The sequence below is a fragment of the Squalius cephalus genome (assembly GCF_949319135.1).
Source record: "Squalius cephalus genome assembly, chromosome: 3".
In the NCBI taxonomy this organism is placed as follows: domain Eukaryota; kingdom Metazoa; phylum Chordata; class Actinopteri; order Cypriniformes; family Leuciscidae; genus Squalius; species Squalius cephalus.
The window spans coordinates 34329881-34356053 of NC_137124.1; the positions used below are offsets into that span (position 1 = coordinate 34329881).

The 26173-nt window shown below is 37.7% G+C and overlaps 1 protein-coding gene across 10 annotated transcripts in view; it reads right to left on the bottom strand.

The window, feature by feature from the left end:
• Positions 1-7539: 7539 nt before the first annotated feature.
• The window catches only part of brsk2b (BR serine/threonine kinase 2b), a 128433-nt gene continuing 109799 nt past the window's right edge, over positions 7540-26173 (bottom strand). Inside the window, exons 12-20 of one of the 10 annotated variants that reach the window (XM_079865080.1) lie at positions 25096-25246; positions 24430-24498; positions 22696-22756; positions 19816-20473; positions 19006-19054; positions 17183-17306; positions 16379-16559; positions 15621-15710; positions 7540-9810 (exon numbers count right to left, since the gene is read on the bottom strand). In XM_079865080.1, coding sequence (XP_079721206.1) covers positions 9611-9810; positions 15621-15710; positions 16379-16559; positions 17183-17306; positions 19006-19054; positions 19816-20473; positions 22696-22756; positions 24430-24498; positions 25096-25246 — 1583 coding nt within the window. In that variant the 3' untranslated portion in view covers positions 7540-9610. The remainder of the gene's footprint in view (positions 9811-15620; positions 15711-16378; positions 16560-17182; positions 17307-19005; positions 19055-19815; positions 20474-22695; positions 22757-24429; positions 24499-25095; positions 25247-26173) is intronic. The other 9 variants (XM_079865085.1, XM_079865084.1, XM_079865088.1 and 6 more) reach the window with 9 other exon arrangements.

Here is a 26173-nt window from a genome sequence, read left to right on the forward strand (position 1 = left end):
GTCTCATTGAGATTAAAATCTCCTTTTCAAGAGAGATCTGGCCAAGGTAGCAGCCATACAGTAAGACAACATTTAAATAATAATATAATAATAATATATTAGAACATAGTATCCTCTCAACAAAAACAATCACAAGCCTTCATTACCACTGTCTTTATGATGCCTTTAAATTCACCAATAGACACCAATTTGTCTAGTTTTAGATCTTTTTGCAAATTATTCCATTCCGTGGTAGGGCAGTTTTCCCCAGTTCTGTAAAACTCTAGGTACATTTAAAAGCAAACACTTTGAAGAGAACTGCCAGAACTAACACAAAGAAGGGTACAAAGATACGCTGGAAGTTTACCTATTGCTTTATAGATAAAAATGTACCAATGCTGTTTTCTTCGTATAGTTAGTAATGTCCAACCCACCATCTCATAAAGAATGCAATGATGAGTAAGGGATTCTGCATTTGTAATAAAGCGTAGTGAAGCATGGTAGACTGAATCAAGGCTCGTTAAAATGGAGGAGGCTGCATGCATGTATGATATATCACCATAATCAATCACAGTTAGTTTCTTTTCAAAATTAAAAGTAAAATTAGATTTATTTCTAAAATAAAACCCAATTTTCACTTTGAGCTTTCTGATTAGATTAAAAATATGTACTTTGAACAAAAGCTTATCATCCATCCAAATGCCCAAATATTTGTATGAAGATACCCTTGCAATATTTTTACCATCAGATGTATAAATTCTAAAATTATCAAGTACTTGTGAATGAGCCCTTGAAAAAAAAAAAAAACTTTGTTTTCTGTGAATTTAAAACCAATTTTAAGCTCACAAAAGCACTTTGCAATGACTGAAATGCAGTTTGAAGCTCTTGCACTGCCTGTGCTATGGATGGAGAAAGGGTATAAATAATAGTATCATCAGCATTTTGCTTGAATCTCCTTACCCAGATAATTTATATAAATATAAAACAAAACAGGTCCCAATTTGGACCCCTGGGGAACCCCTTTAGATATATTAAGAAAATCAGATTTTTGATCCTCTACATCTGGGGTGCCCAATCCTGCTCCTGCCGATCGACTGTCCTGCACAGTTCATCTCCAACCCTAATCAAACACACCTGAAGCAACCAATTAAGGTCTTCAGGATCACTTGAAAATTAAAGGCAGGTGTGTTTGATTAGGGTTGGAGATGAACTGTGCAGGACAGTCGATCGGCAGGAGCAGGATTGGGCACCCCTGCTCTACATGAACACACTCCGATCTGCCAAATAATTTCTAAACCGTCCCAGGTTCAAAACATGCACTGCTAAGTTTGTTCACAGGCGATTCATGATCCACTGAATCAAACGCCTTGGATAAATCCACAAATAAGGCAACGCAGTGCTATTTTCTGTCCAGGGCACCAATAAGGTTGTTTATCACCACCGAAGTAGCAGTAATGGTGCTATGGCCAATTCTAAAACAAGATTGAAAAAAGTTTAAAATATTGTCAAATAAAAACTTTTTTAACTGTATGTTTACCTGAGATTCAAGGATCTTAGCCAAAATTGAGAGTTTGGAGATTGGACGGTAGTTATTCATGTCTGAGGGATCACCACCTTTAAATAATGGGAGAACATAAGCAGCTTTCCAAACTTTAGGTATAGAATGACAAAAGACTCAGATTAAAAATATGAGTTACTGGCTCTGCTATAACATCCGCTGCAACTTTTAAAAGATAAGGATCTAGGTTATCTGGGCCTACAGATGTTTTGTGGTCAATGCCCTTCAAGGCTATGCAAACCTGACTTACTGAAACAGGTTTAAAAACAAACACATCCAGATTTCCAATCGCTGGTGTAACCACAGAACATGGGATAGTTGTATTTGCATTTAAACTATCAAATACAGACCCAGCATGAATGAAGTGTTTATTTAACTGATTGATAATTGCAGCTTTTTCCTTTATTTTATCTATGTCAACCTGAATATATTCTGAAAGACTAGAGGCTACATGAGTCCCTGACAAGGATTTAATTAATTTCCAGAATTTTGAGGGGTTATTTAAATTCTCTGAAACCGACTTTAAATAAAACTCTGACTTAAGACTTTCTAATCATCAACGTGCACTTATTCCTCAGTGTTTTAAATGTAGACCAATCAGCAGGGGCATTTGAAAATCTGGCTTGCGCCCATGATTTATTTCTTTATTTCAAGACCAGGGATCCTAAACCAGGGATTGTCTCTACTGCTTATGCTTTTAACTTCTTAATGGGAACATGTTTATTAGAGATGGACAAATAAATTGATTGGAAATATTCCCATGCCAGTTCAACATCCTGTATTAGAAGTACTCTTCTTAAGTCACTGTAGTACAAATTATGCAAGAAAGCCTGCACCTCAAAATTTTTTAAATATCTTTTAAAAATAAAGTGGGGTTTTACCTTAGGGATTTTTGTATCCCTAACACAAGCAATTACACAATGATCGCTGTGTCATTGCAGAATATGCCAGTTGAAGTAAATTTGTGAGCATTATTCGTTATAATTAAATCAAGTAAGGCAGACTTATGCTGCACTTTAGGATTTGGCCTTGTTGGTGCATTAATAAGTTGTGCAAGGTTTAAGGAGTCACACAATTCTTTAAAACAATCAGATGTCCCTGAGAGCCAGTCTTAAATCACCCATAAGGATGAACTCAGAGTCATTTAACTTTTTATCAGCTTTGAGAGCATCTTTTGTTGCAGAAGGAGGTCTATAACAGCCAACCACAATGATATTAGAAACTTTTGAAATACCCACTTTGATGGCCAATACTTCAAACTGTTTAACTCTAGTAATTGACAAGTTTACATATCTAACAAACTTAGATCTGACATAGATGGCCACTCCACCTCCTTTACCCACCGGATCAGTTCTGTAGACTTTATAGCCATCAATAAAAATCGAATCGCCAGTTATAGATTTCTTACGCCAGGTTTCAGAAGGAACGACTACGTATGTCAGCGTTTGTCATATTTACCCAAATCTTAATCGTATCCAATTTAGGAACCAAACTTCTAACATTTAAATGTTTAAAGCCAAGACCTGTTCTACTTTTAACATCTGAGGGAGTGGGCAAACAAAGCATAGATGTAATCGGCCCAGGATTTGGCTGAACCTTTCCAGATAATATCAATAAATGCAGTACCATACATCATAATCTTAGTTTAACAGGAAATTATTTATCAGGACAATTAACTGCAATCTGAAAAAAAAAAAAAAAGTCCTCCTTGTCAATTTAGTCAGATACAGGATCTCATTTACATACACTTGTAAATATAAATTATTCAATTTATGAAATGGGCTTATTGACTGATGATATAACTCAAATATAGAATTTTCGTCTATGAGGTTGAAAGTTGTCTGATAGTCAATATGCTACTGGCCTGGAAAAACCCAGCAGCAAAATTGAGTCCTTAATTCAGAAAAGCCGTTATCCAGTAGATGGATTCCTGATAGTCCTAGGCCTCAGCAAACCGAAATAAAAAATATGTGGCAATCCAGTAACATCTAAAAATGTTCTCATCAAAAATTCCAGAATGATCATAAAAATGTTGTTCTTAGAAAGAACCTCACCTTCAGGCCTCAACCAGGGTCCACAGCTCTGATAGTCCATGCTAGGCCAGGAGAAATCAAATCCATAATTCAGGTTTAAAATAAGGCTGTAATCCACAATCTTCAAAATAGCAGAACACTGGCAGCCACTGAATCTGTTAAAGGATCCATAAAGTACTGCTTTGTCCTTTTTTCAGAAGCTGTACTCCAGCAGATGGATCCCAAACAGGCCTTTGCCTTTGCAGGCAAGTCAGAGTTCTGTGGCAATCCAGTGACATCTAATAAAAATATAGCATCCAAAGATCCCAAATTGGAAAGAGTGATGTTATTTTTGAGAGAACCACTCATTCAGGCTTAAATGTGATTAAAAAAATTAAAATCTTACATAAAAACAAAAACTCAGACCTCATACACTGACATTCAAACAACAAACTAGTTTGGCTGCCATCTTGGATTCTATCACCTGATAGAATCTATCCTATCATCTTCTCAGTTCTCGCGCACACGTTGTGGCGCTCTCGTGAACTCACGTCAGAGGCCCACACAGATGAAAATGAATAGTTGAATAGTTGTTATTTTTGTTTTTCGCACAAAAAGTATTCTCGTCACTTGATAAACTTAAGGTTGAGCCACTGTAGTCACTTGGACTATTTTAACAATGTTTTTTTACTAACTTTTCTGGGTCGCAGAATGAAATTACATAGAAGCCTATGAAGGAGTAAGACAGCTCTCAGATTTCATCAAAAATATCTTAATTTGTGTTCCGAAGATGAACGAAAGTCTTCGAGGGTTGGAACAACATGAGGGTGAGTAATTACTGACAGAATGTTCATTTTTGGGTGAACTAACCCTTTAAGGATTTTCAAAGTCGTCATCTGATTGGTTGAATTCTACAGGATGTCCGGGAGACTTGTGTGTCGCGTTCGCCTGGAAACAAAAATGTCATGATGCCAAACTCCCTCATGGAAGAAGAATGCCGTTGAGTTTACAACTGACAATGAGCGCTTATCAGGATCAACCAAACGCTGGATTTTCAAGAGTATGTGAAGTATGATTTTCCGCAAGTACAATTTTTATTCCTCAGAGAAAAACACTATTTTGTCAAGTGGTTAACATAGCATAATCAGGTTTCAGAATCAGATTCAGCTTTTTTTTTAGTAACAGTAAAGCAGCATTTTCTCCATCATACAATATGTTTTAAAATGAATTGCATGCCATTTAGCAACACAAGCTATCCAGCATTTATTAATATGATATTCTAATATCAATCTAGCTTACTGCAACAAGTGTCTCATAGCAGCCGAGTAACGTTATAACATAATTTTCAACAGACAAATGTAAATTATAAAACAGCGCTGCATCACCCAACATACGCTTGACTAAAGCTTGATCTCAAGGCATCATCAAGCTACACCTTTGTTTTGAATAGGCGACCTCTAGCGGCGAAAAACTACATATTGTGCTTTTAAGACATTACCAACAGCCAAGTAGCTGCTTATGCTTTGTTTTTGCTAGTCTTAGCCTCAGACGTCAAGTTTGTGTCTGATGCATATGTACGACAGAGAAAATGCTGTTTTGCTGTTACTAAAAAAAAGCTGCATCTGATTATGCTATGTTAGCCACTTGACAAAATAGTGTTTTTCTCTGAGGCATGGTAAAAACATGGTACTCGCAGAAAATCAAGAAAACAAGCGATGATCTGTCTTAAAGGGACAGCAGCTTAATAAACCTGCTGCTGTTTTTAATGTTAATCAAAAAACAAAGGGTAAAGAAATCACTCACTGCTCTTGACTGAATGACTTTTAACTTTAATAAAAATGAATCTATAGCCTATTTAATTTATACAGTGGAGACATCGCTTGTTTAACTTTTAAAAAAGTCATTCATATGCAGTTATTTTACATTTGATTACTTTATTCAAATGCTATACCTGAAAACTACTGTTAGACCTACCTGAAAAGCACAGTTTATTTCATTTGTATCTTTGTTCTATTGTATTTATTTGTGCTATTTGTAATTGGATTATTTGTTCTTTTTTATTATTGACAGTTTACTTGTCTTTAATGTTTAAATTTACATCAATTTGGCAAGTAGTTTTTGCTGTAGTATCAAAATTGTAAATGAGAATTGTGATATTTCACTGATTTGAACCACTGACCCAACCGGCCAGTAGAAAAATATCAGCTCTAAATATGCCCTGTGCTATTAAGTGAAAGATAAAATATGATAGAGCAATAGCATGAACAGTGAAAGCAACAGAAGCTTTTACAATACATTTTAACAGGCATAATGAAGCATGAAATTAACTGAAGGAAATACATATTTGCTAAACAAATTAAACCAATGAATATAATTCATTTTCTTTTAGTTTCTCTATCTAATATATTTAAAGATTACAAATGCAATGAAAATCGGTATCGGTATTGGCAGTACCAAAAATGAAAGTATCGGTATAAGCCTAGTTCTGGAAAAAGTAGTATCGGTGCATCCCGAAAAAATTTGTTTCATTCCAAAAATAACATACTCTGTCTTGTCTGTCAGTGTGTTGTCAGTGTCCTCTTTGCTCCGCGATGATTCACTGCTTGAGAACGTGTGGAGTGAGAGTGCCAAGGCTTGTCGGGTGTAGCAACAGGTCTTTACGAAGAGTCAATTGTGCCGTTGTCAGCTCGTAGGAGCAGGCACAACTAGGGCTGTATCCGAAATTGCATACTTCCCTACTATGTAGTAGGTGAAGAACTGTATGTGACAAAAGAAGTATAGGTGTTCACACAATGTCATGATTACCATAGCAATTCTGAACTGTGAAAAGCCTGCTTGTAGAACTTGTAATTACAATGTGTAAACTCATAATTTCCTGAGAGCTATGACTTGGACCACATGACCGCTGTACCACCACCTGACCACTGCAGATTTAAGGTGTGTTCGTGGCGTTGTGCAGACAGATCAAAGTACCGCAAGAGTTATTCTAAAGCATATGGAGCTTTATTTACAGTAATTAGGACGTTGCGTGATCGCAGCATTTGTCCGAATTCACAGTACTCATAAATGAGTACACAAAAAGTACCTGGATGACCTACTTCTGGCAAGATTTACCTTCCCATGAGGCCACGGGAGAGGGTTTTTGTGACCTACCATGCAACTGACGTGGTAGGTCATATGATAAGGGCAACATGGCGAATGTAGTAGCCTACATCCGGATTACATTCATACTAATACATTTTTTAGCAGGCGTGAAGAACCATAATTAGGCATTCAAAATAAGTACCTGCTCGAAAGAGTATGTGATTTCGGACTCAGCCTAGGCTTTATGCTGAACGTCACATGAAAAAACAGGTCATGAATCAGGTAAAAATCAGACATGAATCTCTTCAAATTGTATGTATATTATCATATGTATGCATGTCACAGCAGTGTGGGTGGTAGCTGACAGATGTGGGGTTAATGTATAAAAATGTTGTCTTTCAAATAGAGACAGTCACCGCTCTCCTCTAAAAGATATTTATTTGAAAGGTAAGTTTATTTTATTACTAGTAGCTATACAGACATGAATATTTACATATGGCCCATATTTTATTTACTCTGTAAATTCAAATGGAATTATTTCTCTTAATTAGCCTATAGGGTCTAAATGAATAGCGAAGATGTCTGAAATGTACAACAATGTGTACTCCACAATCTAAAAACATTAATGTGTCCACAAAAAAAGAATTAAAAAAACTTTGATATTCACCATAATATAATGTCAGACATCACTATTCAATTACCCTCAAATTTGGACTAACAATCTAACAAATGTTGATATTCAGATGCAATGACAAAATAAAGAATAACATGTATCCATTCATCAAATGTGTTGAGATTTTGTGTCATCTATGGTCAACAGATTAAAAATAAGATCTTCATTTTGCTCCATCTTACCCTACGTTGCAGAGATATGAGCAGAAAACAGCAAACACACATACAACATCCCAAAGTCAATGGATTTATTTCCGTTGCACTGAAGTTGTTCACAGTAGTTACAAGGGGATACGTTAGCGGTGATTCTATTTTTCCCGCTCTGTATTAATCAAATCCGTGATACATTACAATCCAGCTCTCCCAAAGTACAAAATATGAAGGACAACAATGTGTATTGCTTAGATTACATCTCCACTTATTCTCCACACTGTATGTTCCCATAAGTGATCATGTGTTATGACATCCCAGACCCCCAACCCCGAGAGCATGATGCAGTAGAGCATGTGGCGAGAAAGCGTTCACGATAAGGGTGATGAGAGAAAAACGACAAACTGAAAATGAAGGCATGATAACGGGGGAAAACAAGTCGATGATGGAAACGGAGAAGGGGAGGAGAAATTTAACATCCACAACATCATGCAAATTAAAGCCGAATGTCGGACATGCAATACGAGAGATAGAGTCAGGAGCAGCAGGATCCCCTTGATGGTTTTAAGAAAGTCATTTGCCCAAAGTTGTCTATTTACAACATGTGATTTGAGCTCGTCCACCTGTTTTACACGCACAATGAGATGAGTGACAAATATCAATACTTCATTATCCCTCACCCCCCCCCCCACCCCCACCCTAAAGAGGCTAGTCTACATTCTTAAATTACCAGTAAATAATTTAACATATACTACAAGCTCTTTAATCTGGTCAAAGCCGGGAAAGAAAGAGTGCTTCATTCACAAAATCGGATAAGTGTTATCGTACACAAAACACAAGATCCTTCAAACAATCTGACGAGTCGCCCTGATGCAAACAATAAAATCTTCACCAGCCGGTTTTGTATATATAAATATTCCCCAGCTGAATAAATTAAAAAAGACAAAAAACACATAAATAAGTTAGAAAAAAAAAGGTCTCTAAAAAGGTCTCTGAATCCTGCAGATGTTTCTCAATAAAAATGAAACAAAAAATAAATAAAAATTGAAAATTGACATCCTTGAATACATTAAGCATAATTGTCATTCAAATCTAACATTTCATGAACGCTACATGAAAAAAAAAAACAGTATGTGGCAACACAATTCATCTAAGCAATGTCACTCATAGACATTTGTTACATAAGGAATATTTTAGTCTGTACAACAGAATAGATCATTTACTGTGACGCCCCCCTCCCACCCCCGTATCCCAGTCCACAGCACCCACCCAAGTGCTCCCCATCATTTTTCAAATAGGTTCTCCAAATCTTGTACAGCAATGACACTGAGTTCATAAAATGCTTTAAATTCTTCATTTCACAAAAAAAGACTACAATGAAAAGAATACAATCCAACAACGGTCCTCGAGGGCAACTCCTCAAACACGTGCGATATGATGTCCAGAGTTCCATTCGCCATTTGTCCTTTTGTAACGATGTCCTGTATGTACGTTTGTGTGTGCATCAGCAGAGAGAAGGAATAGGATAAAAGACGAGCAAGGATTAAAAAAAAAAAGGAAAACCTGAATGTTTAAATAAACAGATGAATTGTTGGTTAGCTTATTGAGAATTCATAAACATCTTTATTTTAAGGCTCCACTCCAAATCCATGGACATGTGTGGCTGTATGTACAGTAGCTGCAGGAGGAAGGAGTTGAGGGATAGGTTGGAACAGCTCTTGTTGGTGTTTGGGATGTTTAGATGCATCAGAATGAGGAGTTTCCCTCAGCGGCTTGTACTGAACTTCCTGTGTAATGTGCCCTCCATCAATGTGCCAAACATTGAATCTTGTGCAAGAGCAGGACTTGGGCTTTAACACGTTTTCTGGATAATTCCTGGTAGCAGAAATAAATAAAGGCATCATAAAACAGAATTTAACGAGACACTGTGAAGACAAAACAACACTGGAGAGAAAAAAAATCTAAGTGTGTCTGTATGCGCCTTTTGTAAAGTGACGGGTCAGTACATACAGTACTTCAATATTCATTCCATTATATAAAACTTTGTAGAGGCTTGGTTAAAACCAACTTGAGTCAACAACATCCTTTCAGTAGTCACCATGAATGGATTCGTTTATTTTATTTTAAAACTAGTTATCTAGTATTTCTCCGGGTTTTAAGGTTGTTCCTGTGTCCCAAATGATGGTGCCATCTTGGCTTTGTCTTGGTCAGATGGACATTTGGAGTCATTAGGCTCAGGCTCGTGTCTCTTGCTGTTGGCATGCTTGGGCGTGCCGGGTGGATGGGACACCTGCCCGTTCTTCTCGTCTGAAAAGAGCTGTTTAATTACGTCAAAGAAGTTACTCAATGGGCTGCCTGGGTGCACAGATGGGAGAAGAGGAGAAGAACAAGAAAACAAGAAAGGAGAGAGAGAGAGAGACAGAGAACAAATACATGAACAATGAGGATCACAGACGAGGCAAGGTGAGATGATGAGAGGCAGGATGAGACTGCATAAACTGGAGACAATAAGCCATGTATCTGACACGGATACAGCACACATCTGCAGGCATGTTAACTGTTTGACGGTACAGCTGTATTACTGTTCAAAGGTCTCATTGTGGTAGTGAGTATCTGTGGCTGAGCAGTCTCCATCTGATCTGTGATCTTCACTGGATGGAATGAAAACTAATGTGACTGTTGATGCATTACAAAGAAATTCATCTGTACTGATGAGGTTTAGGAATTCAAATTGTGTGTGAATATACATCAATGAAGAATTTAGCAAATACTGTATATGGTAGGCTATAAAGTATACATTAGGGGTGTAAATATGCATTGGTACACCTGACAATGAAAACTGTCTGATTGATTCATTTGTTCACAAATCGGACTACTTCTGGTCATTATGTATGTTTCTGATTCCTCAAAATAATCGGTTCATAATACATGTTCATTCACAAATTGGACTACTCTGGTCATGGTGTTTGTTTTTGATTCACTTAAAATAACCAGTTTATAATAATCTTTTTTGTTTTTTTCATGAATTGGAACTGGTCGAGTTGTATGTTTTTGATTCACTTCCCAGATAGCAACATACAGTGCTATGCATAAGTTTAGACACCCATACTAAAGTTGACTAAAAAGAGGAATAAAAAATCAAAAAGAACATTTATTTATTTATGATACATTATTCATTCACAAAGAAAATTGGTGTCCTTAAAGGTTGGATTTTTCCTAATTTTTTAAATTAAGGCATTAAGTTCAGTTTCCAAAAGATGATTTTTTATTCCTCTTTTTAGTCAACTTTAGCATGGGTGTCTAAACTTATGCATAGCACTGTAGTGTCGGCCCAGATCCGGCCCACATATGGACCGTGTGGAAACCACATGTACCAGATGTGGGCCGGATCTGGGCTGACACTATGTTGCTATCTGGGTTACTAACTTGTTTATAAGAGTCATTTGTTTGGGAATCAGACTACACTGGTGACAGTGTATGTTTTGGACTGACTTAAAAGAACCAGTTCAATAATCATTTTTTGTGAATCGGACGACAATGGTCACACTGAATTTGTTTGATTTACTTAAAAGAACCGATTGATAATAGTCTTTTGTTCAGAAATTGGACAACCTGACTCATAACTATCAGGTCTACACTGGTTTCTGTATTTTAGTACAGCGGAAGAATGCATAGTGAAGAACATCATGAAAATCATTTGTTTCCAGTATTTATTTATTTTTTAAAGGAACTAGAATTGGTCCCAACCCTACTCTAATTAATTGTGTCTTCATCATTTAATAATTAAGAATGGTGCTAAAACCACTGAGCTGAATGGAATCATGAACAAATGTCATGATGTATTACATGGCTTAACCATACTTTAATTCAAATATTGTCAAAGGATATATTTACACCCTGGTACATATACTGTACAGCTACATATATTCATGCTAAATTCATCATTGAAATGCAGTGGTACAAATTGTTGCAGATTCTGAATACACCTGACGGCCGGTTCAAAAGGATTAACTAAACACCCTATTTGACACCAACACAGGCTTGCAAACCATCACCTCTATTTCCAATTTCATAAGTGGCTGAGTAGCAGCGGCCCCGATAACACAGGCTATAGCATGGCAGAACGTGGCCTATGTGAACACTAGAGTAGATTGCCTTCCCACAGCTTGTCTCTGAGTCTCTCAACACAATCTGGACTCCTCTCAACATCATGACAGGCTGCTTTACCACAGCCTAAGAGACTCTCAAAGAGACATGACAGCTGTGGCAGCTTTGAGACACTCAGGACACTGCTTCAGCATTTCTACTGTGAGACATTGCAAATGTTCATCTCTGTTTAGATTTATGCTGGGTAAACCATTACAGATACAGAAAACTACCAGTACAGCATGGCTATTTTTCTCTTATGGGGAATGTTCTGAGCTGCAGTGAAATACACTATATAAGTATTGGGACACACGCACCTCTAAATTATTGAATTCAGTTGTTTCAATCGGATATACATATATTATTATTATATTATTATAAGTGGTAAGGTTTAGGAACAGCAGCAACACGAAGCAGAGCACCACGTAAATTCACAGAGCTCTGGGCTAAACAGAGGATTTATGTCTCACCCTAAAAATGAAATAATAAAATGATATTTATAGTTATCATATTCCAGATTTTAATGCATCCAGGTTAAGTCAATTTGAACGGACATATTAAAATCAACGCTTATGGCATCTCATAAAAAAAAAAAATAATAAAGCAGCTGAAATTGCAAATGAGCCATGGGAATTATACAATTGAGGCTTTATTTTATAGTTCCTAAGATTAGGATTAGCTGTTAGTAGGACTACATTTTTGGCAAATAATGGCTAATAACTACTCTTTTCCTTCAAAACTACTATTAATCCTATAGTAAACCCCCAAAATTCTGAACAGACTTTACTGGTACTTGTTTTAATACTCATATTGTATTTACAGGGACCTACATAAGTAGGTCACGCTGAGCAAACTAGTCCCTTTAGTATTCTACGCCTCATTACACAGTGATTCTACAGATGATTATTTCTACTGTAAAAAGTCCCAAATGATCAACATGAAAGAAGTGTTTAGAAAGCAGAGGTGCTGAGATGCATGCTAACATAAAAGCTCAACATTATCTTCAAATAGAAAACCTGGTGTGACAGATTCATAAGATCTGCTGATTAAATGTCTAAATTAAAGAGGCCTTTCACCAAAGTGATTCAGATGCAACAATTGACCCACAAAGCAAAGTAGAATGATGCAAGAATTGAATATGGAGAGAAAAACAGCATGAAGTATGCATGAAGATTTCATCTCTCTAGAGAATTTAAACTTTCATAGATTGTTCTATCAAGTGAGATCATGCTCACACACACATAAACACATCTGTGCATATTTTATATTTAAAGGGTTAGTTCACAAAAAACAAACAAAAAATTCTGTCATCATTTACTTGCCCAAACACATAAAACTTTTGTTCATCTTTGTAACACAAATTAAAATATTTTTAATGAAACCGGAGAGATTTCTGTCCCTCCATTGAAAGTCCATGCAACCAAACCTTTAACGCATCAAAAGTACAAAAAGAGATCCAAGTCTTCTGAAAAGACACAAAGGCCTAAATTAAATCGGTTCATCATTTAAAACAATTGTGTCTCTTCTACTTTTTGATGCGCTAAAGATTAGCGTTTCGAAGAGGAACGCTCAAGGGTTTGGTAAATTATGAGTGAGTAAATTATGTCCGAATTTATCCCTTTAAAGAACTATCCCTTTAAAGAATCTTTGTGTATAAGTGCCACGCATTGGACACCAAGTGTATGATAAAAAAGTGACATACACCGTGGCTGAAGAGTTAAAATAGACCTCTTACCACCCTTTGAACGCTTTCCTGTCAAAGGAACATGACATATTACTGTAACATGTCCGATCAAATGAAATATTCAGCCTATGACATTCTCAATGCACCCCATTGACTTTACAGTAATGAAACAAACTCAGTGATTCAACCTTCTTGCACAGATGTTTATTGCGTGGCCACATCTGTTGAGAGTGAAGCATGCTGGTGATCAGTGGTGTGCAGGTCTGCTCACGGTCAGTAAGGACAGGACACTCAAGCTCACGTGCCCATTCACTCAACAGCCACCATGACCATGAGCCGTGGGAGAGCGGGGGGTGAAGGGCAAAGCCAGGGGGAAGGGATGGATGTGATTGACAGGGTGAGAGAATGGCACGATGGCTACACTGGTGATGGGTCACGATCCTGATAACAGCTCTTCTTTAAGACAGTCCAAATGCACAATATGAATACAATTTCGTAAATCCTGTTTCTCAAATCTTTTATTGAATTAGGCATTAAGAGAGAGGGGTTTTGTTTTTGCAGTGTGCAGAATGTAGGCTATACTGTCCACAATCATTTTCTGTATGAAACATGGAATACATAGATGACCTGTTACATTTGCTACAATCTGCAGTATACAACCAGAGCACACAGTGACAGCCATTGTACCTCACTATACAAAATGTCCAAATTTACCTTCCATTTCAAGAGTAATGAATGAAACAGTATACCAACACCAGCAGAGTGTATCCCAGCAAGCAATTTTGCATTTTAAAAGACGTCTAATAGCCGTTCAAACACAGCCCTGACGTCTAGGCTAAAACAAGGCAATATTTGGTCTGCCAGTGAAAATTTAATAGACGTCTAACCATAGCCCAAGAATACAACATGTCAAAGAAATGAAACCTTGTAATCACTGTTGACTTTGATTACATGATGGAATATCATCCATCTCGGAAGTTATTTAGGCAAAAACGACATAACCAAATTCAAGGTTATTTTGGCTAGAAGTGGGTTACTCATAGTAGGACTATATCGGGTCCATAGTTAGCCGAGATGGTGAAATGACAGCTATTGCTCGCTGGAGTGCCTACTATTTTTAAAAGATAGTATGTGAAACCGAAAGCATCCAATTTTCAGTTTGGACGAGTCAACGCTGGTTGCTTAAAATAGATTTCACAGAAAATCATGTAGCGTATTATGGGCAAAATCTCACAATTTTTAGCTTCAGATTATGATTCCATCCAGTCGGAGGATATCAGGCATTAATATTTTGAGTTGATTTCAAAACACATGCAATGAAGCGCATTCTGATGAAAACTATAGAATTTTTTTAAATAAAATAAAAACAGAAATGTTAAAAATTCTAGTTTTAATATTGCTTACAGTTAAATTTTATATATATATATATATATATATACACACATAAATTCCAATACACTGGAAATGGAAGTTGAACATTGCATTGTGGGATACAGTACCCAATGCAGTGTGAACACTTTGGCATATGAAAGTCATCCAGGTATTTTATGCACATGGAAAATGTGCTTATTGTGCACAGTAGACATATGATAATGCAGAAAGGATATACCAAACTCCCTTTTCTGTATTACTGCTTTTATTGCTTTTGGACGGTAAGGATTTGGAGCTGTCCAGCAGAGGGAGCTGTAACAGGCTCTTCACCATGTGCACAAACAGCCATATGAGAAGACAGGCGAATGATTTCTCTGTTCTCTTATTTCATCATCTCCAGCAGGAACCACAGTCTAGCCCATTACAATTCTGCTCGTAAAACGAACAGTTTGAAGCCACATTCATTTAACTGGGACACAGGTTTGATTTGTATATCTGCAAGACATTTCCTGGATATGGATATAAACCCTTGTTAATACACGCGAGTGTGCTCTAGCATGCTCAGTGAGCGTTTGTGACTGCTAAGGAGAGTGTGTGCGTGTGTGCCAGTGCCTTGCAATGCAGTTCTGTGCAATGTTCTTTGATAAGGTCAGACGTGTATTTCCAGCACCTTTAAATAAGACATCACATCCGACAGAACAGTGGATACATTGTCTCTAACCCGTTTGAGAAGTTTATTTTCATATTGACGGCCTGGAAATGTCTTTGAAACAACCTCTAACAATAATTTGAAACACTGGAAAGACTCGTTTGACCTTGATGGGTGTGTGCAGCGTTCAGTGCTCTGCGAGGGTGGGCTAGGCGCCATGCATGTTCAGGATGCTGTGTAAGAAAGCAGGAAAGAGAGAGAGAGAGAGAGAGAGAGAGAGAAAGAGGTGTGTCAGTGGAGTGACTGGCCACTCACCAGACAGCTGCTGGACACCAGGCTGGTCATGTGTAGTTAACAACTGAGCCTGAATCGTCTCCACCACCCGCTTGAAGCGTCGACTGGGACCTGCAGGGGACACGCAAACACAGACAACACCTCTTTGAATGTTTCGCAATGATCCTGTACAGACTGGTACATGTGTGTCTTTTGAAATGAATGTCATTTTATGCTGATACATCCTGGGTTGATTCCCTCTAGCGGCTGCCTCATAAAGTCTAATGGGATGGGGCTGGTTTGTATGTTGCATTTGGCCAACGGCTGAGTTTATGACACGTGCACATGCAAAATGCGTGACTTTAAGAACAAGATTCAATCCCTTTTGTGTAGCCAAGAGAGCAAAAACGAGGAAGGGGGGAAATGAGAAGAGAGGAACAGGGTTTGCAGTAATGGCACCAGCAGCATGGGATCTTTTTGGATTGTCCTTTGAAACACAGCAGGTTGAAAATGCATAGTGATTACCAGAAGGCAAAAAGGCCTCTTTTAGTTTAATTTTTTCCATTACCCCCTCGAGCAGTTGGTCTATTTTCAGCTTAAGAGAGGGGGGGTGTAATGGAGGAAGGGAACCGCCAGCGGAACGAGAAAGGGAAAAAAATGATCCCACCACTGCGACAGACAAAGTTCAACATCATCTACCAGCCTCTCCATCAACCACACACACACATCCCTCTGTGTTTCTATTGGCTACCAGCGAGTGTATGACATCAAAATGGGCTTCTCTCTGTCGGCATGGTTACCTGAGAGCAGTGTGAAAGTGACAGAGTAGATGCCGTTCTCCTTGGTGGCAGCCGTGCTTTCGGTGTAGGTGATGTCCACCTGGAACTTCACTGGTTTTTGGAACACGGTGGGGCCGGCCGTGGACTTGTATTCTGCCCGGAAACTCGTCTGAGACACCACACTGTGGCTGAGGCTGGGAATCTGAGATAACAGGACAGAGGTCTTAAACAGAATCATTCACCCCAAAATGAGCATTCTGTGACTATTTACTGATGTCTTTTGAAACCAATGACTTTCTTTCTTCAAAAAGGGAATTTTTGAAGAATATCCTTGACATTCTTTTCAAAATAATGACAATGAAGGAGGTCTGGGGCTATCAAGTTCCAAAATGGCAAAAAAATGCCTCAAAACTATCACTGCGTCCATGAGTTAAGTGATATCTGATTTGTGAATGAATCTTTATTTTGTGTCAGATCTTTTCAGTTACTCAGTTAATAGTTCACAAAACAGGTCTGAATGATTTGTTCAACTCAGTTGTACTAACTGACTCAGTGATTCGGTCGCAGATGTTAACAGCCCATTAGGGCAGATGATTGTCAATCAATAACAACCTAAATTCTGGTCTGTTGTCACACAGAGAAATCACATGACTTTAAAAGACTTTCAATATAGCACACAAGTGATATTTTTTCTGATGCTTTCACATCCTTTTTGAAACTTATAAGAAAGTAAAAGAAACCCATGAAAGTAAGAAAGTCAAACCGGATTGGAATGACATGAGAGAGTAAATGGTGGCAGAATTTACACACTCATCTGAGACTTACAGAGAGAAAGGCATGGACAATATCTGCTTTGATGGAGCTCAGAGGCTTGTCCCGAATCACCACAAAGATCTGCTCCTCCTTTTCAAGGTTAATAAAATTTCCAAACCAAGATTTTTTGGCAAGTCTGTGAAGAAAAACAGGAGTGAACAAGACAACACAATACAAACAAAAATCACTCAACTCACATAACATGCATGAATCAAGTATATGTTTGAATAATGTTGCATGCTATCACATACAAAACATACTTTTAATTTCTTCAGTGTGATGTATAAAATGTAAATAATTAATTCTCAAGAACACATCCTGCTATTCATATACATAATATCATCATACAGTTCAAAGGTTTGCTCACCAAGGCTTCATTTATATAAAAATAAATACAGTAAAAACAGTAATATTGTGTAATATTATCACAAAAATAACTCCTTTATATTTGAATATATTTTAGAATGTAATTTATTCCTGTGATGGCAAAAAAAAATGAATTTTCTTCAGTGTCACATGATCCTTTAGAAATCATTCTAATACATTAATTTGGTTTTTAAGAAATATTTTGAAAACAGCTGCTTTGTGAAGAACAGCAGCAGGTATTTGAAATAGAAATATTTTGCATTCCTTTTTTAAATGTCTTTACTGTCACTCTTGATCTAACGATTTAATAATAATAATACGTGCTAACCCCAAACATTTGTATGGTAGTGTATATATTTCAGCTTCTCCAATAGTGAAGAACAGTTGGCAGAAGAATTTCAGACCATCAATTGCTATGTTATATTTTTAAAAAGTTGGTTCACAGTGACAACATACAGTATCAGCGGAGGTTCCCCCACAGAGCTTGGCTGAATATGTCTCAAAGTGAAATACAGACTGAATGCTGTCGAGATGCGCGTTAGTAAGATTGATGTGTCTCTTGGACATGGCAAGAAATGAAAACGTATGATTTTTTTTTAAAAAGTGACTGCACGGGCTGTCAAACCATTCAAAACTTGTATGATATATATGCTTTGCAGCACCATGCAAACCTCAAAAACTATTTTTTATTTTTCAATTTTGCATTTAAAATTTGAGAGTTCACACATAGTTTTAGTATTGGTAAACTAGAATAAGATGACAGGGGTTAGTCACGACACAGTATTAGCTGACAACTGAAAAGTCCTCTGGGGTGGGGGAGCAATGAAAAGTTCCTAAAACTTTTCAAGAAAAAAGCCTGAAGGGAGTTATGAATGCTGGCGTATGGCTCATTTCTTAGCCCTGTTTGAAATCCCTGGGATTTTACCAAAGTCAATGACTATCAAGGCTATCTTTGAGCCAGACAACATACTGTGACACTAGCTCACCAAAAACTTAACAACAGAAAAATAAGAAGAAAACACTCCAGAAGAAAGTTTCCACTGTGGTGCTGCTCTGTGTGGCTGTGAAGCAAAGTGGAACTAAAACACTGAATTATTCATGACGAACTATTCCCTGATAATGTCTTTAGCAACAAACTAGGCTAATGGGGCCAGGAACAGTGTTTGGACCACCACATTAACTTTAGCTGCAATTTTTTCAGAGCTCCTTTCGACTCAAAATACAATTTGGAGAAAAAGAAAGTATAAAGAGCAAAAGTTAAGTGTCTTAATTAAACAAGCTTTAATTGAGTGTTGGTGATTTAACTCTAAGCCACCCAGGTTACCACAAAAGGTGATGCCAAGTAGAAGAATGAATATTGAACTACATTCAATTATAATTTAGTATTATTTTAATGTTTCTTTCACACTTTGGGATTTAATAAAATCACATATTTTACTTGATTGTCTTTGAAAATAGCTAATACTTACTCGGGGGAAGACTCTGGTGTTAGGCTGGACATTTCCTCTTGTGTGGGAACTGGAAAGAGACAAAGCAAACAAGCCTCAGTGGAATTTGCATCATATTCTATATCCAGGGAGATTAGACATTTACAACCTGAGGAGGGGAATGCTGATTAACCACAGCTAATTACTCCAAACCTGCAGAGATTAAGAGTAATTCACCCCCCCCCCCCCCCTTCTATCAGCTCATCTGATCCCCAGTAGAAGAGGGAAAGAGGAACAGCTGGAGGTGAAGGGAGATGCTTGTGCAGTTTTCATTATCATTACTACATATATCATCAGATATAGCTGATAATGGAGTATCAGTGAATTTATTACCCAGCGATCTGTAAAATCAGTGCTTAGAGCTTATACCTAGCTAAGAGGGGAACATCAACTGAAAACCGCAATAAAAAAGGATTAGCAAGCATAATTCGTTCACTTAAACGCTTTCCTTTATGCTATGGTGCCTTACTTTGCACGTGATCCTGCATATCATTGCTTTACTGCCATACATAACTAAAGTTTTATAATATAACATACAATATAATGTGTATTATATCATTTCTGTAGATTTACCCAAAAGTAAAATACTTGGTATTGTCCAGATATGTTTATCCCTAGTTGTAATGGCATTTGTTTATTGATTTTATCAGAGACAATACACATGAATTAACATCATGTTGATGAAAATGTGCTAAATTTAGTCAAAATTGAAAATGTTCATCTGCATCCACTGGGCAGATTATGTTAAAGAGTGAAACCACGGCTACAGGATGTTTCCGGCGCTGCTGGTACCTTGTAGTTTCCTGCGGTGGAATCGTGGTGAGCCAAGGAAGCTGTTCTTAATGGAGTTGAGGCGTGTTCTCCACGGCATGCCTCCAATGGAGGGGCTGGGGGGAGGCGTTGGGCTAGGGGTCCCAGCTGGGCTCTCCTTAGGCGTGTGCACTGGTGTTCCTTTTGGAGTTGGCAATGGGCTGCCCCTGGGAGAGGGGTGGGGCGTAACCTGTATGGTGGGGATAGATTTGCCGTTGTGGTCAGTCCCGGCCAGCGGGTGAAGGTGGTGAAGCCGGATGGGTGAAAGGGGAGTAAGGGGAACAGAGAGCTTGGGTGGCACCGTGAGCGGTGGCCGGCGCACTTTCGGGCTGCCAGGCATTGGCGGGGGCATGGGTTGGCAGGGTGTAGAAGGTTCCGACTTGGCCGCAGATGGCACTGCCGTCGTGTTAGGGAGCGGGTTGGACCTGGTGACCTGCAGGGGCTTGTCTGCAACTTTGGGCTTGGCTGGAAGTGTCTGGGTTTTGTTGTTGGGCTGATGGGCACGTGTCTTTGGTTGAAAGGTTTTGGGAGAGTGGGGGCCTATGCCGTTCAGCCGGGACACAGGCGCATGGGTGGGGCTGTGGTTGGGCGACTGCGTGAGTTCTGCGGATTGTGGAGGAACGGCGAACCGTCGCATGGGCTGGAAGAGCGCATGCACAGAGCCAGCAGCATAAAAAGAGCCAACACAGCCCATACACACAACACACGGCCCCATAGTTAACAGGCATTACGGCGCAGACGCACGCACACACACACCGACACCGAAAATGAAAGGATGGTGAACAAGGCACCGATGATGAGAGGTGAGGGAGGAAATGCAGAAAGAAAGAAAGAAAAAAACATGCCATTAGCACAACCAGCCAAGAGGCAACAAGACAGTGGAAATAAAATGTTCCCAATCCAATGTCCCAAAAACAAATCAAAACCGAACAGAAATTAGCAACAAAAAGCTCCGGGTTGTTGTTGGGATGAAATTAAAAAAGGTGTTTTCAGCACTGACTAAGCAAGCAGGAAATTTGTGCAATGAGCTTTGCTTTAAAAGGACGCTATTGTCAGAATACCTCATATCATTTAAAATAATCATCATATATTCAGTAGAAATGCCATTAAATGTGACAAGTCACAGTATGTAAGTACTGACTCAGCAATTTGAGTTTTTCAAGACAATAGCGCCACACTATCGAAATGGCTAGTGAAAATAAGTGCAGTTGACCATTAAACAGAGCATAGAGTACAATGCTGCTGCTGGAGGTATGACATGAGGATGCTGCTTGACAGATGACGCTGTATAATAATAATTGGGTCAGAAATGGGGGATTGATTCAATACGGGCCACTAGAAGTGAAGAGTGTGATTACAATAAGTGAAGTAAAAGCTCATCAAGCATATTGTAAAACATTAAAAAGAAATACAATGGTGTGTACCAGCTGCAACCGTACCACGAGCATAAAGGGGAGCACAAATGCAATAAAATGGATTTTTAAAGCTCTTTCATACTGCAGGGAAGATTCTTCCATGACAAACCTTTAAGTCTCTGTCTGAGCAGTAAAACTAATCTCAGATGAGCTGTATCAAGGAGTTCTTCACAGACTAATTTAAATTACTTCCACCAAGCATGTTCTCTACATGAGCCATTTTCATCAGGTCAGATTCGGAATTGACTTTGGGATGAATCCTGCAGGGAATTCCTTGATGTAACTCAAGGACTGCATATTGGGAAGTCTTAGTAGTGGATTTGTAATCGGTTAGCCTCTTTAAACAAATCAACTGTAAAAGCTGGCTACGTCCAGAGGCTTCACCGTTAGTATGGAACCAGGGATTTTCAAGGGATTTTAACAAGCCATTAGTGACTTGGGCTTCAAATATTTCAAGGCAACAAGGCTGTGAATTGGGCATAGATTAGCAGTAATTATGCTAAGCATGGTAGTCTGATTGGTCTTGAAGTAGCAAAGGTGGATCGGTAGGGACAGACAGCGATGTTGCTGCAGTATTTGAGCTTATAAGTGACTGTCTTGTTTAACATAGTTAACAATATACATAATTATCATTAATGCTTCATCATCACTACCAATTCTGAGAAATAATCTTTCATATTGCACTGGTCCCCTTGTTTCATATTTTATAATATTAAGTGTAGCACTTTAAACCTGGCCTATAATAACATATGCATTGGTAACATATTAATGTATTCACATACTTTACTATTGAAAAGTTTGGGTCTGGTTATATTTCTTAATGTTTTTTTTTTGTTTTTTTTTTAAAGAAGTCTCGTATGCTCACCAAGGCTGCATTTATTTGATCAAAAACACAGTAAAACAGTACTATCGTGATATACTATTATAATTTAAAAGAACTTCTTTCTATTTTAATATATTTTAAAATGTACTTTATTCTTGTGATGGTAAAACTTAATTTTCAGCATCATATCTTATTATTATCAATGCTGAAAACAGCTGTACCGGTTAATATTTTTTTGTAGAAACCTTGATTCAATCAGTCTATCATGCTTAGCATACTTACTGCATTTTTAAAGATTTAATGCTAAATAGAAACTTCAAAGGAACAATCTTTTGTAAAATGTAAAAGTCTTTACTGTCACTTTTGATCAATTTAATGCATTTTTGCTAAGTATTTTTTTCTTAGTGTATACAGTAGTGTATACTATTCCAACACACTGCTGTACCACCTGTTGATGCATATATTCATGCTGAATGACTGCAGATCAGATGTGTCTTGAGACATGAGTTTCTCATCAATAGATATTATGTAGATACAGTAGATGTCACTCCAGCTGGCTATGGACTGCAACACAACCAAATGCTTTGAGTGAAACAAATGATTTAGCATTGATGGAAAGCTTACCCGTGGACTGCTGAGGGGACTAGTGGACAGACCAGAAGAGGCTCCGCTGATGGACCGAGACCTAAAGTTACACAACATAAATAGTAAAGACATTTCTACCCCATGTATAGCACACTGTCGTAACTGTATAGGAGGTTTAGCATGTTGTGTTGAGTGAAACATGAATAAATAATTGAGTTGACTCAAGACAGAGACAGCAGTATCACACAAGACCTCTATGTTTCAAAATAAATTGCGTTTATGTTAATTATATGTCAACTTTCTATGCAGGCCTATAGGTCTTTTTGTTGATCATGCTATTTTTACATTTTTAAGTTGCAATTAAATTTGAGCAATTTATCATTACTCATCCTGAGAATGTAAAAGGTCATCACAACCTTTTATGGTTGAAGGTTAGCTAGGTTCTGTATGAGACTTCCAAATTTCATTGTGTATTAGATGGTGAGCTTCAGTGCTTCTCCAATAAATGATTGGGATTTAATTGACCGTGGACACAATGGGTTTTGTCATCAAGGCAAATTGAAACAGTAAATCACCCTTAAAGGTGTCAACATTCAGACTCACATGATTAGACTCCAGGAAGGATTTGATCCATACACTGATCAATTGCATTTGCAAATGCTACTTAGATGAGAATTATGCGTGGTCTCAAATTGTCTCATTCAAGCGTAAAAATCACAACACCAAATACGCCGTGGCCTGATTCAGCACAACGCTGATGTTCATTATATGCCTCTTGCATTTAGCTAATTAGCTTAGCCAAACACAGCTTCAGGAAGAGAGCTCTTTATATGCATAATAAATGGCTATGGAATAAAGTAATTCATGGAAAGAAAGGACAGGCACTAGAGGATAGTGACTATATGAGGAAATATTTCTACTGTTTAAGCAATGAAAGTATTTGTGGAGATTATATAAAGTGAAAGTGAATCATTAATATTTTACAAGAGAGAAGCTACAACTATATTAAGATAAGTACCGCTTGTAAAAATGCTGTATTAAATTGAATAAAAGATGCAGGGGAGCTTTTCAGTTCAAGTAAGTCATTACACTTTGAATTGTTAACATGCATTCAACACAATTCATTTACTAGTGCCTAATTCAGCCCCGATACTCAATGCAAAAAAAAAAAGAAAGAAGTGTCTATAAAGAAATATTTGAGGCCCGTTTTGTTCTCTGGCAGATTAAACAGACTCAGTGAATGCAAATGTAGGACATGACAGTGAAACTCAAGGTTGAAGAAAAATGCCTGAACAGATGAACACAAACAATCGGATAACCTCTGTCTCTCACCTACTGTAGGTGCACACATCACTCGAAGAAAAACAAACATCCAGGGTGAAGGCAAGAGAAGCGTGAAGGCAAAACGAGAGCGAGGGGAAGAAATGAACAATTTGGGATCTACCAAGGGACAAAAATGCCAGACATCAAACGAAACATGAAAGGCAAAATAAGGGAGATAAGATGCTTTTGATGTGTGTGGAGGGAGCCAGAGGGCCACTGCTTTACCAAAACTGAGAGGCCAAACCGATAGGAAAAAAAAAAAAACTCTTATTTACATGTGCGACTTCCACTTTTAAAAAGAAAAAATTCCCTCTTAAGCAAGCTAAGCTCTTGAGATCTCAAATGTCAGTGGTTGAAATAAAAGGCCAGTGCTCTCTGTTGCATGTTTCGAGTGTTAAAAACCCCACTGCATCTTCAGAGCAGAAAAGAAAGCAAGGCGGTGGTTTGTACCTCTCCTCTTTGCTTTGCAGTATGGGGTTGGCATCTGAGATATCCAAGCTTTTACTGAAAACAGATTTACTACAGTAAGAGAGAGTAAAGTTAGAGTAAATTTACAATAAGTAATAAGTAATCATGGAGTTGAGCCAAAGCATCTACACAGGGAAAGGACATGGGGCTGATGAAATGGATCACAATGAACATGGAAAAAAGTGAAACAAATCTGTAACAAAATGTGTCAAAGATACAGAAAAATGAAAGGCACATTAACAATCCCATTGTTCCCCTTCAAACCAATCTGAGAAGTCAAAATGTACCTTATGGCACATTTAGCATGCATGCAGCTAGCGTGACTAGCAGAGAGATGGATTTTCAGAGAATAGTAAAACACTGAAATCATTGTTTTCTTTTTTTTTTATCGGAGCTCATTGATCTTATTTCTTTTACTCTTCATGTGCAATTTAAAAAGCATTTCAAAGCTAGTATGCAGCTTCTGATAACTTTGAACTTCATTGTTCAAAAGTTTATTTTTGCTTTTATGATAGACGTCATTGTCTTCAAATGTTTCTTTCAAGGCTTCAAAAAATGTGACATACTTTCTGTCGTTCTTAATGTGGCACTTGCTGCTACGATGGTAGAGTTCTGTAAATAATAGAGGAGTGAGAAATGTCGCTGTACCTCTGTCCATGTTGTGCCATGTCGATGGCGCGTCTCACAGGAACAGGAGAACCGCCCTCTGTCACGCTCAGCACCTCCATAGACTTGCGCTCTGGTCTCCTCTTGTTGTGCCTCGTCAAGAGTGGGGAGTCCACTCGCTTCCTGGGTGGATCTGATGAGACCAGAATATGATCAATGCAATGATCCCAAACACATGAAAATAACCCATTAAGCCTGTGGCGTTCATAATGGAAAAGTCGTACAAGATTTTTCATAATGTCTTCAAGCATTTAAACCCCAGTAAGATTTTTTTTCCTGAAAGAAATTAATACTTTTATTCAGCAAGGATGTGTGAAATCAATGACAAGTGACAGTAAAGTCATTTATAAATGTTAAAAAGATTTCTATTTCAAATAAATGCTGATCTTTCTCTAACTTTCTATTCATCAAGGAATCCCGAAAAATAATTACAGTAAAAAAAAAAAAAATATATATATATATATATATATAAATATATATATATATATATATATATATATATATATTGAGCAGCACATTTACTGTATATTAATAAGAAATGTTTCTTGATCACCACATCAGCATATTAAAATGAATGGATCATGTGACACAGAAGACTGGAGAATTGGCTGCTGAAAATTCAGCTTTGCCATCAAAGGAATAAATTACATTTCAAAATGTGTTCAAATAGAAAATAATTAATTTAAATTGAAATAATATTTCAATATATTTCTGTTTCTACTGTTTTGTTGATCAATAAATGCAGCGACTTCTGAGACCCCAAATGTTTGAACTGTAGTGAATCAAAAAAATTACCCCAATGACTTAAATTATAAATGTTCCTGGTCTTGTGTACGATTCATCACTAAACACATTCATCTATTGAAAATAATGTTTTCATGATCCTCCATAAAAAATGTTTTTTTCATCTTTTAGCTCTTTCCCTAGCCTAGAAATCTAGACGCACCCTAGCGGCAGCAAAATTTATTTTGCAGCCAGTGTAGTCTAGCAACTCTCCGTTGACTTTTGAGCTGGAAAAACCAAACTCTAGTCAGGCCAATCAAATCGAGTCGGTGGGCGG